The sequence below is a fragment of the Excalfactoria chinensis genome, chromosome 25, assembly GCF_039878825.1.
Source record: "Excalfactoria chinensis isolate bCotChi1 chromosome 25, bCotChi1.hap2, whole genome shotgun sequence".
Lineage (NCBI taxonomy): Eukaryota > Metazoa > Chordata > Aves > Galliformes > Phasianidae > Excalfactoria > Excalfactoria chinensis.
The window spans coordinates 2,102,112-2,117,613 of record NC_092849.1 but is presented as its reverse complement, the minus strand read 5'-3'; the positions used below and the strand labels follow the sequence as shown (position 1 = coordinate 2,117,613).

Genomic DNA, 15,502 nt, shown 5'->3' with positions numbered 1-15,502 from the left:
CTCTGTTGCTCATGAGGCCCCATCACAGGTTTGGCCCTAAACCCGAACTTTTCCTGGCTTCATGTTTATAGGAAAGGGAATCTTGCCAACAGTGATGTACTGTTCCGGAGCCATTTGTTTTTGCTTATGCAGCACTAGTAAATGATTGTACAGTTGCCATTTTATCATATTATGAATAATACAGAAATGACATTAATGGCAACCCACTCTCGTTTAGGTCAGTCAATCTAGGGGAGGTTTTCAAGGGATGGAGCTGACCTTATATTTCTTCTTGTTTGTGGTAGATGAAATCAGGAGACTCGCACCTAATTAAAACAGCAAGACAGAAGCCATAGGTAACTTCAGCAGATGGAAATGGAGATGATGCTAAGCAGCTGGGTGACTCAGCTCATCTCCAGTGACCGCCTGTCTATCTTTTTTCAATGCAGTCTTAAGGTAAATAGCAAAAAAAACCAAAAGGAATACAAACAGAGCACAAAAAACAGAGTCAACATCAATAACTCTGTGTCTGAATGTTTGAATTCCCAAGGTAATGGATGCAATGAGCATTGGCTCTGCCTTCATGATAGTAACAAAAGCTCATTCTTACCTCTGAGTCACGCTGAAATCCAATGCTGCAGGGCTGTCTGCAGACACACCTTCACATCTCGGCACTGCTGGAGAAGAAAGAAAGGTTTTCCATCATTTCCCCTCTCTAAAATGATATAAAAAAGACATACAAATAATAATGGGCTACAATTACAACCCTTATTGTCATGAGATATGGAGTGAAGGGGTTTTAGAAGCTGAGGTATGTTCATTTATTAATACATGGCATAGTAATTGATACCAATAATCATGAAATCTTGTGCTCAAAATTGGGAAGAGAGTAGTGTTAATCCATTGGCTTGAGACAAAGCATGTCAGTTGGCATTTCTTGAGTATCCCAGCACTATTTGTTATTTAGAAGCTCATTGAATTTCCAAACAAACCTACTGTGAATCTCCCCATCTGCTACAGTGCCTACGTTGCTCATTTACTTCCCCACGTGCTCTGCAATCTACACAATCTTACTGTGAAGGAGCAACGTGAGAGCTTTTATTTGCTCTTTGCGTACTTGATTCCATCCAACGTGAGCTCAAATGAGATTATAGCTTTCTGCCTTTGAGGGGCCATTGCCTTTCACAGCTTAATACCCCTCACCTTCAAGTACAGTGTAACCTATGGAAGTGACACTAAACAACGGGTAATATTCTGAGAGCACTAGAAGATAGAAAGGAACCCAGTGAAACCATCCCTGCCTCACTTTTATTATATGATTCACATTAAGCAAGCTCATCTTTATGCAAGAAATAACCTGAGCACCATTGCAACTGGTGACAGGTACACGGATTCTACTTCTTTCTCCTTTCTTTAGGGAGCAAGAGAACGTTTTTGCAGTACTTCCTGCTAATAAACGCTGCTTCAGCACTTGCTCCTTCCTCAAGCAAAACCTGGAAAGTGTTTTGGTCTATAATTAGCCCTTCTGACTCAGAGAGACAACACAGAGACAACATGTCACCACCTTTTTGGCTGTGTTTCCCTATTTCATTTTTAAGATGCAATTTCTGCTGTGTAAATACTGTTTTATTCTACTTAACAGCAGCTCATAACCTGGGCCAGGGGTAGCTGTGATGGAGCCGTGCAGCTTTAGTCTCTGCTGTAGTCAGGTTATGCCATTCAGTCCTTATGGTCCAAATTTGCCCCTGTGAGTATTTCAGGGGATGAAGCAAAGCTGGATAACCAGGAATCAGCGCATTTTGCTGGTACAATAAACCACGTACTGTCTTTTCTTTCACCATTACCTGGGCATTAGGAACCACTGCTAACAATGCACATGGCGAGGACAGAGGGAGAAGGCTGGAGCCTGGCTGGAACTGCAAACATAAAGGGGAAAGGAAGGTGAAATGAGCTATTTATACACACATTCGGGGGTTTCTGAGGCACAAGAGGGGGCTGCGGTGACTGTTTAATGTCGTGATCCGAGGTGGGGCTTTGTAACCCCGGGGTCCCATCAGAGCGGCACGGGAGAAAATGGCGGTGTGGGGCAGGTGTGGGGCGAACACGAGGGAGCTGCAAAGTGAATGCAGCCCACCCGCTTCAGCACCAGCTCGGATAACCATCCGGGTACATCACAGACCCCCACCATTACAGCAGCCTCAAGGCAACGCTCCGCCCCGGCCCCGCCCGGCTGCCGTTCCTCCCCCACTCCCCGTCCATAAATACCGGCGTTCGGGCGGCACCGGTCCGCAGAGCCCTCGCTGAACCCCCCTGCAGCCATGAGCTCGTACGGCTACGACCCGTTCTTCCCCTCTTACAAGCGGCGCTACGCTGACAGCCCGCGGCTGCACGTCTCCGCGATGCGGAGCGGCGGATACAGCTCAGCGCGCTCGGCGTATTCCAGCCTCTCCGCACCCGTCTCCTCCGTGTCGGTGCGCCGCAGCTACGCCGCCTCCAGCGCTTCGGGCTCCCTCCTGCACTCGGTAGACAGCCTAGATTTAAGCCAGGTAGCCGCCATCAGCAACGACCTCAAGTCGATCCGTAGCCAGGAGCGGGCCCAGCTGCAGGACCTCAATGACCGCTTCGCTTGCTTCATCGAGCGGGTGCACGAGCTGGAGCAGCAGAACAAAGTGCTGGAGGCCGAGCTGCTGGTGCTGAGGCAGAAACACGCCGAGCCGTCCCGCTTCAGAGCCCTCTACGAGCAGGAGATCCGCGAGCTGCGCTTGGCCGCCGAGGAAGCGACGAGCGAGAAGCAGGCGCTGCAGGGCGAGAGGGAGAGCCTGGAGGAGACCCTGAGGGGGCTGCAGGCTCGCTACGAAGAGGAGGTGCTGAGCCGCGAGGACGCCGAGGCCCGGCTGCTGGAGGTGCGCAAAGGAGCGGACGAGGCAGCGCTGGCGCGAGCGGAGCTGGAGAAGCGCGTGGACAGCCTGCTGGACGAGCTGGCCTTCCTCAAGAAGGTGCACGAGGAGGAGCTGGCCGAGCTGCAAGCTCAGATCCAATACGCTCACCTGTCGGTGGAGATGGACGTGTCGGCCAAGCCCGACCTGTCGGCTGCGCTGCGCGACATCCGAGCGCAGTACGAGAAGCTGGCGGCTCGCAACATGCAGAACGCCGAGGAATGGTTCCGAAGCCGCTTCACCGTGCTCAGCGAAAGCGCCGCTAAAAACACCGACGCCGTCCGAGCCGCTAAGGACGAGGTATCCGAGAGCCGCCGGCTGCTTAAAGCCAAGACGCTGGAGATCGAAGCCACCCGCGGCATGAACGAAGCGCTGGAGAAGCAGCTGCAGGAGCTGGAGGAGAAACAGAGCGCCGATATCTCCGCGCTGCAGGTGGGCGGCTGGGGGGGGGGTTGCGGCTGCATAACGTTATCTTGTGGCATAGTGCAACGTTGTGGTCTGAGGTATCCCTAAGGATGCTGCTATAAATCGGCTTAGAAATAGCCTTAGTGGTAGGGAAAGCATTAAGGGGAATGCACATGCAGCAAAAACCAGCAGCAAAACAAAGCACAGGCGGCGTTAGACCTTAAATAAGAGAATTAGTACAAATGTACTTAAAATATTCCAGTTAAACTAGGGGTAGGTGTTAGAAATCAGTGCACGGCTTATGGATGCTTTGGTGCTTAAATAATCAAATAGCTACGAATTGGCTTAAAAATAGCCTTAGTGCTAGAGAGAGCATAAGGGGAAAGCATAGATATCAGAAATGAAGTGGGGCATGTGCTGCTTATAGATGCTTCTGTCTTCAAATAACAGCATTGCAATGAATTTACTTAGCATTAGGGAAAGCACAGTTGTCAAATAATGAAGCATGCACAGCTCGTGAATGGTTTAGCCCTTGAATCATAGGCAATGTTATTCCTTAAATGATAGGGAATGAAGCTATTGATAGAGATGTAGGGGTGGAAGATGTGCCAGCGAGGTGGGCATTGCTAAGCAGTGCTGCTTTGTGCACTTTGGGATGTGGAGCTGTTGTCCTTCTATCTACAGCAAGGTGAAGTGATGAGGGGGCTGGAATTCCTTGCAAGCATTGTTGCTACACAAAGGTTTTTGCATTGCTTGTGTTCTGCCTTCCAACAGGATACGATCAACAAACTAGAGAATGAATTGAGAACCACAAAGAGCGAGATGGCTCGGTACCTAAAGGAATACCAGGATCTGCTCAACGTGAAAATGGCCCTTGACATTGAGATTGCTGCATACAGGTATGACGGGGGAGGTGTTTCAATCAATCATAACGTGGATCAGGTTTTCCTTCCTATGTGTATTCCTACTTAGCCTTCCTCCAGCAGAGAGTGCCATTGGTGGTGGAATTTAATCAGATTTTCTTGTTGGTTTTCTATTTGGAAGAAGCGGTGCTTTTAAGGTAACAGCTTGTGTTAAGCAAAATCTGTGCTGCATAGCAAACATGAACATGATACTGTTCATATATATGCATAGAGAATTAGGAACTCAGCTGTGTAATCTCAGTTCTCCATCTTCACAAGTAAAGTGTGTTCTGTACTGAGGAGCTCAGAAGTCTCTTCACTCTACAATGCTTTTTATATCATTAAGACTTGTTAAATATAGGTGGCTTTCTTCTCAGGACTAAAAATCCCTTAGACACTTGTAATGATGGGATTTCTTTCTAACTCACAAGCTGTGCCTTGCTAAGCCATTATCTTACTGAAGAATTGCTTTTAAATAGCAAAAAGAAATCATCCCAGATACCAGTAGCGATTGTAAGCGCTGAAATGGTTTTTATGAGTGCCACAGAGGGAATACTGAAGGTGGATATAAACCTTGTCTTACAGTTAACTGTGGCATAGAGCTGTTACATTCATACTGTTGTCTGGAACATCATAGGTTGTCGAAATACATCTGTATCTCTACCTGTTATAGAAACCTAATCCTGGGGGTGCGTTCCCCATTGTTTCTCCCAGTGAGAAGCACTGATTCCAAAGTAACACACAACTCTGAAGCTTTAAAATTCTCCCAAGATCAGGCTGCTATTGCTATACAATTAATAGGGTTATACTTGCACTCCTGAGTATGCAGTCTCTAGGGCTTGTGCTGCTTAAAGCATATTGGCCCATAGCTGAGTCTGCTGAATGCTGCTGCAGCATAGCTAAGGCATCTGCTTGCTTTTCCTTTCTGCTAGGAAACTGCTGGAAGGTGAAGAGACCCGACTCAGTTTCACCAGTGTTGGAAGCATCACCAGTGGCTACACCCAGACTGCCCCCACCTTTGGCAGGTCTGCCTACAGCGGGCTCCAGTCCACCTCCTACTTGATGACAACCCGTTCCTTCCCCACATACTACTCTAGTCATGTCCAGGAAGAACAGATTGAAATAGAGGAAACAATTGAGGCTGCTAAAGCAGGAGAAGCCAAAGCAGCCCCTGCAGAGGAAGGTGAGGAGGAAGAGAAAGAGGAAGGTGAGGAGGAAGAAGCAGGAGGTGAAGAGGCTGAAGAAGAGGAGGAAGGTACTTAAAGCTACTTTCAAAGCCTTCTCTTCCATGCTTCACCCTGCTCATGTAAGAGTAAAACCCCCAAAATTCTATAAGCTAGTTCTAATGAGTAGAACCCTCTCACTTCATATACAAAGGCTGGAGAGATTAAGCCTATAGCATTTGAGCAAGAATAGCTGAATTCAGAACAGAAGATAAATGTTCAATACCAGACATTATGGAGTCGATCGTATTCCCTTGGAAACTGCTGGTTGTTTCCATTCAGTTTTCCAAGAGAGATGAGAGTGCATTAAAAGCAGGTGATGCTGTATTCATCTGGCAGCAAGCACGTTCAGCTATTCAGTAAGAAAAGAAGGAAAAATGCTGACATATCAGAGGTACCCTGGAAAAATGAGGATATTAGCTGATGTCTGTGGCATAACCATTGGGTTCAGTGGGCAGCAGTTTCTGTTGCCTGGTAGTTTTCCTGTTTTCTTCAACTAAAGTACTTCATTGCTGCCACTCTATTTATTTAATAAACTCATCTTTAAAAGATAAAATATCAAAGGGATGTAGCTCTGGCTTTAGGCATACCTGACATGTATTGCTTACCATTGACATATTCCATTAATTAATTAGCATGAAGACTAATTACAGTAAAACAGCGGCTGAAGAGCCAACTGCAGAGCAATAGCAAAAGCTGGTTTTGAACTCAAATGAGGCTTAAACAATAATAAGCCTACAGTTAATTAGTATTTTTCAGGACTGATATTTCAAAAGAGTTATATAAAAGTGTTTTAAGTCAATCTGAAATCTGGGGTAAGCTGATTGTGTGGGTTTGTCTGTCACCTTTACATGTCCTAGATAGGTCCCTGCTTTCATACACTGCTAGCCCCATCAAGCTTAGGTTGGCTGTCATCTGCATGCATAGGGGATGGAGGGTACAGGTATGCTGGCTTGTGTGGAATTGGGGTCGGGGACTGATTTGAAGCAGTGTAGGAGATGTGGAATTCTTTTTGCCTTTGAAAGGTGCTAAGGAAGAATCAGAAGAAGGCAAAGAAGGTGAGGAGGAGGAAGGAGAAGAAACAGCAGCTGAAGATGGAGAGGAGTCTCAAGAAACTGCTGAGGAAACTGGAGAGGAGGAGAAGGAAGAGAAAGAAGCAGCAGGGAAGGAAGAAACTGAAGTGAAGAAGAAGGCCTGAATTCCAGGCAGCCTGGCTGTCATCAAGCTAAACGATGATTGACTGAGCTAAAATTGCAGTCTCACATATTTATTTCAGTGACCACTGAGGTTTAAAGTTAATGATCTATGATGTTTCTCTCTATGTGGAGTATCAGTATGCTGCTTGCAGAGCACCCACTGGCTTGCTCCCTGAGTGCTGCATGGTCTACACGTATGAATTCAGGGGTTATGTCCTACTTGGGTGATTCAGAATCATTACATTTAAAAAGGGGGGCAAAAAATAAGTCATGGGAATGAAAGTTATCTCTAATGTGCATTAAAAATAATTATGGAAACCTTGGGTGGGTAAAATAATGGAGGCTTCAATAAGTACGTGCAATAAAGCTAGTCAATAAAGTTAAAGAAATGCTTACACAGATTCCTTGTGTGTGTGTGTGTGTGTTATATTACTACTGCACTTAATGACTGATAAAGCGTACTGTGCTTATCTTCCATACCTGCTTAATGGGGTGGGTTCTGACCCATGTTAATATGCTTGGAGTGCTGTGTGCATTAATTCCTCTGCCAGGAAATTGACAGGGGATCTTAAGGTTTTTGACATGAACCTAAGAAAGGTATTAACAAAACCTGTGATCAGGCACCAAAAAGGAATGGCATGAAGAGCAGCAAGGCCCAGCAGCTCAGAACAATGTCAATTATAATCAGTTAGCTGAATGTGTGCAATTGAACTTCATTCCAATAGCAATCACTGGGCCAATGCTACAAATCAAACCTTAACTTGCTTATAGTCAGAAAGCCGGGTTAAAAGAAGCCCATGGTTGTGTGCTTCCCATAGTGATGGTCAGCTGGATGCATTCTTGCATCAGATCTTGGGGTCCTCAGCCAGGTAGAGGGTGTTTCCAGTGCTATACACAAGAAATTTGGCAGTAGGGCTGGTGTGAAGCTCTGTGTCGCTGCTCCTTGTTGGCATGTGATGTCTGCAACTCAACAGCACAGTGCTGTGTGTGTGTGAGAGGTGGCACTTGGAAGTGCTCTGTCAGAAAATGCTGAGTGTGGCACTTCAGGAAGAGAGAGAATCTGCTCCTACAGAGCGAAATCATGTTATGTGCCAGATTGGAGCTCGCTGAAGCCAAACCACTGTCAAATAGATCAGCATATATTAGAGCTACTGCCCCATCCCTCCCTTTGCCCAAGCACTCTGAGCTCCTCCTCACTTTGCAATATCCGATTTTTTTTTCCCCCCAGTTTCACATCTTTTCCTATGGATAAACTCCTTTTGCGCTCAGTTTTTGTTTTGCGTCCAAGGGAAGCAGCACGTTTGCAGATTGCCAAATCTCAGCTGCTAGGGGATGCTCTCAAGCAGCACGTTCAGAGGCACGGCAACAAACAGCTCTCCCTGCAGTGTATCTCATCCTGCGTTATTTTTAACGTAGTACAGCTGAAGGAGAGATCTCTTTGCAGGAGATGTGTGAGTCACAGCACAGCAATGAGCTGCAGAGCAGTATGTCCGCAGTGGCAACCCAGCTGGTTTGTTAGCCCTGTCCTGCCTTGTGCTAAGGTAAACTGGTGCAGGGAGGGTAGAAACATGCATTTTCCTGCCGAGATGCTCTCAGGGTTATGGAGATCCTGTTGGCAATGCTTGTTTTACCTTAGAAAATCCAGGAGCTCACTTTGACGCAATGCAGCAGAATCAGGCAGAGGGAGGCACGGTGGAAACTTTAACCCAAGTTGCAGCTGCAGTAAAGCAGCAAGACTGTCCTTGAGCATTCCCTGGCTGCTCAGGCAGGCTGGGGCTGTGTCAGATTAAGTTCCCATTGCAGAGAAGGCAAACACAAGAAGATCTTAAATGCTTTCCTTCTCGACACACACATATCCCCCTTCTACTTGGCAGGAAAGGAAAACTTGTACAGATAGAACTAAGATTACCACCCAGTAACTTTGTCATTGGAAATTTTGCTGCCTTCCTTGATGAACTGAGTATGAGCTTAGTGTTGAGCAGCAAAGAACAGCCCTTCAAATACATGGTAAAAGCACAGACCCTGAAGTGCAAAGAAAATTCCAGTGCCTGACTCAGCATCCTGCCAAAAGCAACCTAGCTGGATTTCATAACATTCCCTGCTTTGTTTCTGCCTGCATTTTCATTCTGGGATGCTGAAAGTGCCACAATCGTAGCTCCCCATATGATACCAAGCTCCCATCCTAGAGCCCTTCATTCCCAAAGCCATTGGGTGGCCCACCCTAAGTCAGACTCACACATATTCACACATTTATTCATTGTTTTTTCCCCTCCCAGAGCCTTTTGTACTGGTTAATGAACTCCTGTATCTGAAAATAATTAATCCCCTCAGTGCTTATTCACAGCCTCAAAAAGCAATTGTTGCAGTACAGGCAAACAGCACATATTGATGCATCTCTGCCCTGGAATTATGCTATCTTTTGAAAGTGTTTGATTGCAGATGTCAGTAGACAAAACCTCTTGGCAAAATTAAACATTAATTGGATCTGATGGTTTTATAAATATTTAGAAATGTGCTAACAGTTTGCTTATTTCCCCCAGGATTGGATGGAAACATTTGCAGTGGGATATTGGCCAAGTTAATGAATGTATACGTTAGGGAACAACACAGATAGCAGCCCTTAGGTTCTGTCCTTGTAATATCCTACCAGAACTGAAGGGAAAGCACAACATAAAAAACTCAAGGCAGCTCAGGATCCCACCTGCACCTGTGCAAGCCCACATTGTGTGTTCTTGGTCTCCCACCAATGTCACAATGTAGTTAATGGTGCAAGGTGACCCAACTTTGGAAGCTGGAGATGCCCAACTTTCATTGAGACTTGGTGATATTTCAGCAGATCCTGGCAGCGCTGTTGGCATGTAAGTGCGATTGTGGTTGTTAACATCTTATTCTTAAAGGTGTGGTTATTGGTTATTTTATGTCCATATACCCACATAACTTTCACAACAAAGCTTGCTGCAGAGAAACTGCCATCTAATTTGCCAGCTCTGCCATAATTCAACATCACTCAAGCTGCAATCTGTTGAGCACAGACTTCTGTTACTGATATCAGCAGGAGAGGCATTCATTGCTTTGCTACACAAAGGCATTCACGTTTGTTTGAAAGACTTTTATCTGCTGTAGATTTTATACGCTTTCTGCAGTGAAGAGCATGAGTAAGCCTTCCAATTAAAATCCTCTTGATCTTCCATTATTGGTAGGGCAATGAATTGGCTGGTATTGGCTGGTACACAAAGCATTGATTTTCATCAGATTTTCCCTATTAGCCCTCAGATTTCAGGACAGTTCACTTGCTGAATCCAGGCTGCCTGAGAAATGATTTGCATTTCTTTGCTATATGCAGCATGTAAAGCAATACATGTAAATAGTAAGTGCAATATTAACCCTAGAATAAAAGATTATCTCCCCAGTCTGGAGTCACAGCGATCCTTCTCCCACTCATCTCTATTGTTTTCCATATATTGGGATTTTTAAGGGCCCATTAATAGGCTTTCCTCTTAATGAAGCCAACCTATAAGTGGCAGTAGACATAGGCCACAGTTTTAAAGACCTTCCCATTGGAAATGAAAAACAGTCTATGGGGCAGAAGATATAATGACCAGTCATGGTCCACAGGCAGGCTTTCACCATAGGAAAGCCAAGGAACAATCTGGAAATTGCTCCATGTCTCCTAAAACATTGAGACAAATGCAAGGCTAAGTGTATCTTGGATTACCTAGACAAGCAGTGTTGGCAACCATGGCTTGAAGACCTTTCCTCCATTACCCATAGGGACTACGGCCCCACTGAGCACCTAAAGGCCAACCCATAGAACTCAACAGATTTCCCTTTACTCTATAAAGCACAGGATACAGCTCCAATGTATTCCTTTAAGCCAGATGAACTATTAGTGCCACTCAACCACATTACAAGAAGGAGAAATCAAGAGAAAGGAAACCTCAATTGACTCTCCAGCCCACACCACTCTGCTGTCCAAGATGAGTTCCCAGTCCCTAAAGGAAGGACACCAGTTGGAAAAGAAGCACCACACAAGCCACATTTTCATACTGACCTTTATTGAGCAAGAACTGCTGTGACGGTTTTACATCAAACAACAAAAGGTTGCGTACTGTGCATGTCAACTAGGTTCTCCCATGAGCAAAAGTCCACCCTAATTGCACCAGTGAGGTAAACATAATCACTTATAAGTAGCTTTCTTTTTTTGTTAATTAAGGCTAAGAGAGTTCTGGTTCTCATGAATATTCTAGTACTGTTTTCTGTTTGGTTTTGGCTCAGTTGGTTCTTTGCATAATACGTCTTAAGTCATCCCTCAGATACGTCCCTCCAACAGCTCAGGAAATTCAAAAGGTTCCTTTGCACATTTCAACTCATGCACTATTATTAGTATTTTATTTTATTTTTTTTATTATTATTTTTTATTTAGTTCCCCAAGCTCTGTGGAGGGAGCACATCTTGAGCCTGCATGCATTCCCCCCCCTCCCCTATATTGCACAAGAAAGTAAAATACTGTGTGTCTGGAGCCTCCATGAGAGAACCCGTTCTGCTTTAAAGCCGTCACTCACATGCATTTTGCAGCTGTCATATGGCTTAACCTTTTGCACCGACCCAAGCTCTTTAAATTAATTTGTTTTTTTTTCTCCTAATTTAGCTATAATTGAGTTTAATTCACTCTTTAATCTCTTTTACTACAGCATGTGAAGTAACTTTCTCCACTTTCTTAGTGGACACCAATTTCTCCTCAAAGCTCTCTTCGTGTTCCTCCACCTTCTGAGTGACCGTCACCGACTTTGTGATGTACGTGGTTGTACTGTCCCCTCCTTCACTTGTAATTTTCTCTGCTTTTTTGGTTACTACAACTTTCTCACCCTTCTCATCGATGGGGCTCACGTCGAGCCCATTGGTGACAACACCCTTCTCTTCTTCCTCAGCCTCCTTCTCCTTCGCCTCATCCTTCTTCTCCTCCACTTCGCCATTCACCGCAATGTCTTCTTTCCTGGCTTCCTTAGACACCTCCACCTCTGCAGTGACTTTTGTTACCTTTGTGACAGCGATGCTCTCCTCCACCACAGCCTTTTCCTCTTTGATTGGGGAGGATGGCTTCTCTGGAGAACGAGGCTTCTCCGGCGTCACCGGCTTTTCAGGAGTGCGAGGCTTCTCTGGTGTCGCCAGCTTTTCAGGGCTCGCTGGTTTCTCTGGGGTTCGGGGCTTCTCTGGGCTTGCTGGTTTCTCTGGGCTCACCACTTTTTCTGGGGTTGTTGGTTTTTCTGGGGAGCGGAGCTTCTCGGGGCTGATCGCTTTCTCTGGGGTTGATGGTTTCTCCGGAGTCGCTGGTTTCTCTGGGGAGGTCACCTTTGGTGTCGCTGGCTTCTCTGGGGATGCTGCTTTCTCCTCCTCCTTGGCTGCCTTCTCAGCAGCTTTCTCTGCTTTCTGATCCTTTCCTACCTCTGCTGCTCCTTTCTGGACGGCCTTGGCTTGCTCTGTTACAGGGGATTTAGGGGGAGATTTAGGGGGTGACTTTGCGGGAGGTGTTTTCACTTTTTCTACCTTTGCAGCTGCCTCTTCAGCTTTGCCCTTGGCTTCAGCTTCTTCTTCAGCCTCCTCCCCTTCTTCCTTTTCTTCTATTTCTTCCTTTTCAGAGCCTCCTTCTTCTGCAGCGTCTGATTTTGCAGCTTCTTCCTCCTCTGCTTCTTCTTCCTCCTTCTCTTCTTCCTCAGCTGCCTGTTCTGCAGCCTTCTCAGAAACAGCTTCTTCCTCTACAGCTTCTTCTTCTGCCTTTTCCTCCTCTTGTTCTTCCTGCTGAGCCTTTGCTGCCATTTCTTCTGCGATAGATGCAAGGGCATCTTCCATTTCAGACTTCTCATCCTCTACTTTTGTCTCTTCGATGATTTCTTCTACAAATTTGTGCTGGACCTTCAGCTTTGGCGGCTCAATTTTGGTTTTCTGTATTTTAGTGGAGGCTATTGTGACCGATGGTTGTCTGTGTGTGAATATGGGTCCAGTGATGCTTCCAGAGAAGGCACTGAATCTTGTCTCCTCACCCTCCAGCAGCTTCCTAAGAGAATCAGAAGGAAGGAAAAAAAAAGTGAGCATTAGAAACCCAACCTAGGGGACAGTGTTTCCCTCTGTCAGCAGGATGAGGTCAGCTGTAGAATATGCTAGAGAAGACCAGCACTATCCATCGCTCACAGCACAAGATCTGCTTCCCTCCAATCAGCTCTTCCAGTAAATTCTCACTGAACAAGCACCTTTTGGCTTGCTTTGCATGTAGCAAGCATATCACCTTTAGCTGAGCAGTTGAAATTCATCCTTCGCATCAAAGAAAGTGATTAACTTCATAGGACGCATCATGACTCAGGTGAACTGAGAACGGAATGGACCCAAATGGAACACCATCGCTGAGACTTTCAAAGCCTGCCAAGCATACACCCCAGCTCACTGTGGGCACCCCACCTCTCTGCTTCTAGCCATACAATGGGGCTGCAGAGCAATACAAGTCACATCAGGCAGCAAAGAGCCGCAGAGCCTATAATGTCTATGCTTGCCTCAACAGCCTCAAGTTCACAGAGATCTGAAAGCAGCTTTCTCTTTTGACTTTTCTCATATTCAAATGTATATTTTTCATCTAAGCCTCTGACCCAGAAAAATCAGCAGTTCTGATGAGGTCTCTGAAGTGATGCAGAGAGACCAAAAGCCTGCCAGGTGATGGCAATAGCACACAGCTTTCCTGCTCCAGATCAGAGTGCGTGACAAAGGAAAGTTGAGCAAGAAAAGCAAAAGTGTTTGTGACAAGCAGATTAGCGCTGCCTGCTTAAACCATGATCAAGCAAAGCACAGCATCTCTCTCAAGTGAGAAAAGTGACAAGCACGGCTTGCAAGGCATATGCAAAGTAAACAGGGATTAAAAATAGACTCGTCTACTGCAAAACAGGCGCAGGGTGCAGCACTGGGGTTAACTGTGTGCACAGGGAGTTCTGCATTGTCAGAGAGGATGAGCTCCTCCTGGCTGCAGACACTTTTGAGCCTGTGCATTGTGAAAGGGCTGCAGTACTTCAGTCAAGCTCTAATTTGGCTCATGTTCAACGCATACAGATACTTCTCGCTGGTGGTAAAGCACCTCAGAGCAGCCTCTGCAGTGCTATTAATATTCCAGACATGCCCACAACGATCCCCCTGTACCTGTATGCAGCAATTTCGATATCCAGGGCCATCTTGACATTGAGGAGATCCTGGTACTCCCTCAAATGACGCGCCATCTCCCACTTCGTTCCTCTGAGCTCATTTTCCAGCTGATGGATCGTGTCCTGCAGCCGAGACGGAACAAACCATCATGACAAAGACATACAGAAAGGGAATGGGGGAAAAAAAAAGTTGCGGCGAGACTTTCCCAAAGTCCTTCCCACCCACTGGGCGGCAGCAGCGGGTTGGGACCGCACCCCCGGCTTCCCCCCCGCATCCCGCAGCCCCCAGCCCGCACCCCACTCCCCGCAGGACCTGATAAGTGGTGAGGTCGTTGTTGTGACGCTCCTCGATGTCGCTCAGCTGCCGCTCCAGCGACTCCTTGGTGCCGCGCACCGACTCCAGCTCGATGCTCTTAGACTGCAGCTGCCGCCGGTACTCGGCGATCTCCTCCTTGGCGGAGCGGATGGCCTCCTTATTCTGCTCGGCCGCCTCCGTCAGCTTGGCGTAGCGGCACTTGAACCACTCCTCGGCCTGGTGCATGTTGTGGTCGGACTGGCACTCCAGCTGAGCGCGGATCTCCTTCAGCGCCGTGGTCAGGTCCGTCTTCAGGTAGTCCTTCCTCTCCACCGTGGCGTGGGACGCCTGCAGCTGGGCCAGCAGCTCGGCCACCTCCTCCTCGTGGTTACCCCGCAGGAAGGCCACTTCGTCCTGCAGCGACTGCACCTTCTTATCCAGCTCCGCCCGCATCAGCGAGGCCTCCTCCATCTCCTTGCGCAGGGCGCGGATGGTGGCCTCCGTTTCGTCTCGCAGCCGCGCCTCATCCTCGAAGCGCTCCCGCAGCCGCTGGATGTCCTCCTCGATGTGCTCCGAGTCCAGCTGGATCTGCGCCTTCTCGTGGCTCACCTGCTCCAGGGCCCCGCGCAGCTCCCGCAGCTCCTGCTCGTAGGCGTCCCCCAGCTGAGCCCTCCCGGCGTGTTTCTGCCGCAGCGCCGCCAGTTCCGCTTCGATTTCCTTGTTCTGCTGCTCCAGGTAATGCACTTTCTCGATGTACCCCGCGAAACGGTCGTTCAGCCCCTGAAGCTGCTCTTTCTCATTGGAGCGGCTCAGCTTCAGCTCGGCCGCCCCGTTCAGCAGCGAGGACTGGCTCACGTCGAGGCTCTCCGCGGAGCTCAGCACGGTGGAACCGTAAGCGGTCCGCGGAGCCCCGAGGTTGGTACGTTTGTAGGACGAGGACACGGTGCTGCCGGAGCCCCGCGACCACGACTGCGAGCGGAAGCCGCTGGACGGGGACGCGCTGGCCCGGCTGTACGTGGCTCGGGTCTCGGTCATCACCCTGCGGTACGAGGGGTTGCCCAAGGGCTCCATGGTGTAGCTCATGGCGGGGGGCACTCGGGGGGTGGCGGACGGAAGCGCAGAGCGGCTCTGGCCGCCGCCGCCCCTTTTATAGCCCCGCCGGGCGGCTCCGGGGCGGCCCCGCACACGTGTGCGAGGATGTGTCCGCCCCCGGCCCTACCTCAGCTCCGCCCCTCAGTTCCGCCCTCCCTTCCGCGCCTCCCTCATCCCATCCCTTCCCGGCCCCCGCTCCCTGCTCCCGACTCCCCGACCCCCGCTCCCCCTTCCCCCTGCACCCTCTTTCGTCTACGCTCTTTGCCCCCTTCCCCCCTTCCCATTCCTTATTCCAT

At 48.1% G+C, this 15,502-nt stretch overlaps 2 protein-coding genes across 2 annotated transcripts; one reads left to right on the top strand and one right to left on the bottom strand.

Annotated features, from left to right (window-relative positions):
- The first annotated feature begins 2,211 nt into the window (after window positions 1–2,211).
- On the top strand, window positions 2,212–7,042 carry NEFL (neurofilament light chain). The gene is made up of 4 exons (XM_072357145.1): window positions 2,212–3,347; window positions 4,095–4,219; window positions 5,155–5,477; window positions 6,471–7,042. The coding sequence occupies exons 1-4, from the start codon at window positions 2,298–2,300 to the stop codon at window positions 6,641–6,643; spliced, it is 1,671 nt and encodes a 556-aa protein (XP_072213246.1). The 5' UTR covers window positions 2,212–2,297; the 3' UTR covers window positions 6,644–7,042.
- Window positions 7,043–10,675: 3,633 nt separating this feature from the next.
- On the bottom strand, window positions 10,676–15,249 carry NEFM (neurofilament medium chain). Its single transcript, XM_072356967.1, has 3 exons — window positions 14,133–15,249; window positions 13,818–13,942; window positions 10,676–12,693 (listed from the first exon to the last, which is right to left on the bottom strand). Exons 1-3 carry the CDS (start codon window positions 15,195–15,197, stop codon window positions 11,307–11,309), a joined length of 2,577 nt encoding a protein of 858 aa, XP_072213068.1. The 5' UTR covers window positions 15,198–15,249; the 3' UTR covers window positions 10,676–11,306.
- Window positions 15,250–15,502: the final 253 nt, after the last annotated feature.

What these genes read in the sequence shown, in the direction of transcription:
- NEFL (XM_072357145.1), top strand. Translation starts at nt 2,298, where the DNA reads ATGAGCTCGTACGGCTACGACCCGTTCTTCCCCTCTTACAAGCGGCGC. An exon ending in CCGATATCTCCGCGCTGCAG is followed by an intron (nt 3,348 to 4,094) that starts GTGGGCGGCTGG and finishes GCCTTCCAACAG; the next exon opens with GATACGATCAACAAACTAGA. An exon ending in GGCTGAAGAAGAGGAGGAAG is followed by an intron (nt 5,478 to 6,470) that starts GTACTTAAAGCT and finishes TGCCTTTGAAAG; the next exon opens with GTGCTAAGGAAGAATCAGAA.
- NEFM (XM_072356967.1), bottom strand. Translation starts at nt 15,197, where the DNA reads ATGAGCTACACCATGGAGCCCTTGGGCAACCCCTCGTACCGCAGGGTG. An exon ending in ACGACCTCACCACTTATCAG is followed by an intron (nt 13,943 to 14,132) that starts GTCCTGCGGGGA and finishes TCTCGGCTGCAG; the next exon opens with GACACGATCCATCAGCTGGA. An exon ending in ATCGAAATTGCTGCATACAG is followed by an intron (nt 12,694 to 13,817) that starts GTACAGGGGGAT and finishes TGATTCTCTTAG; the next exon opens with GAAGCTGCTGGAGGGTGAGG.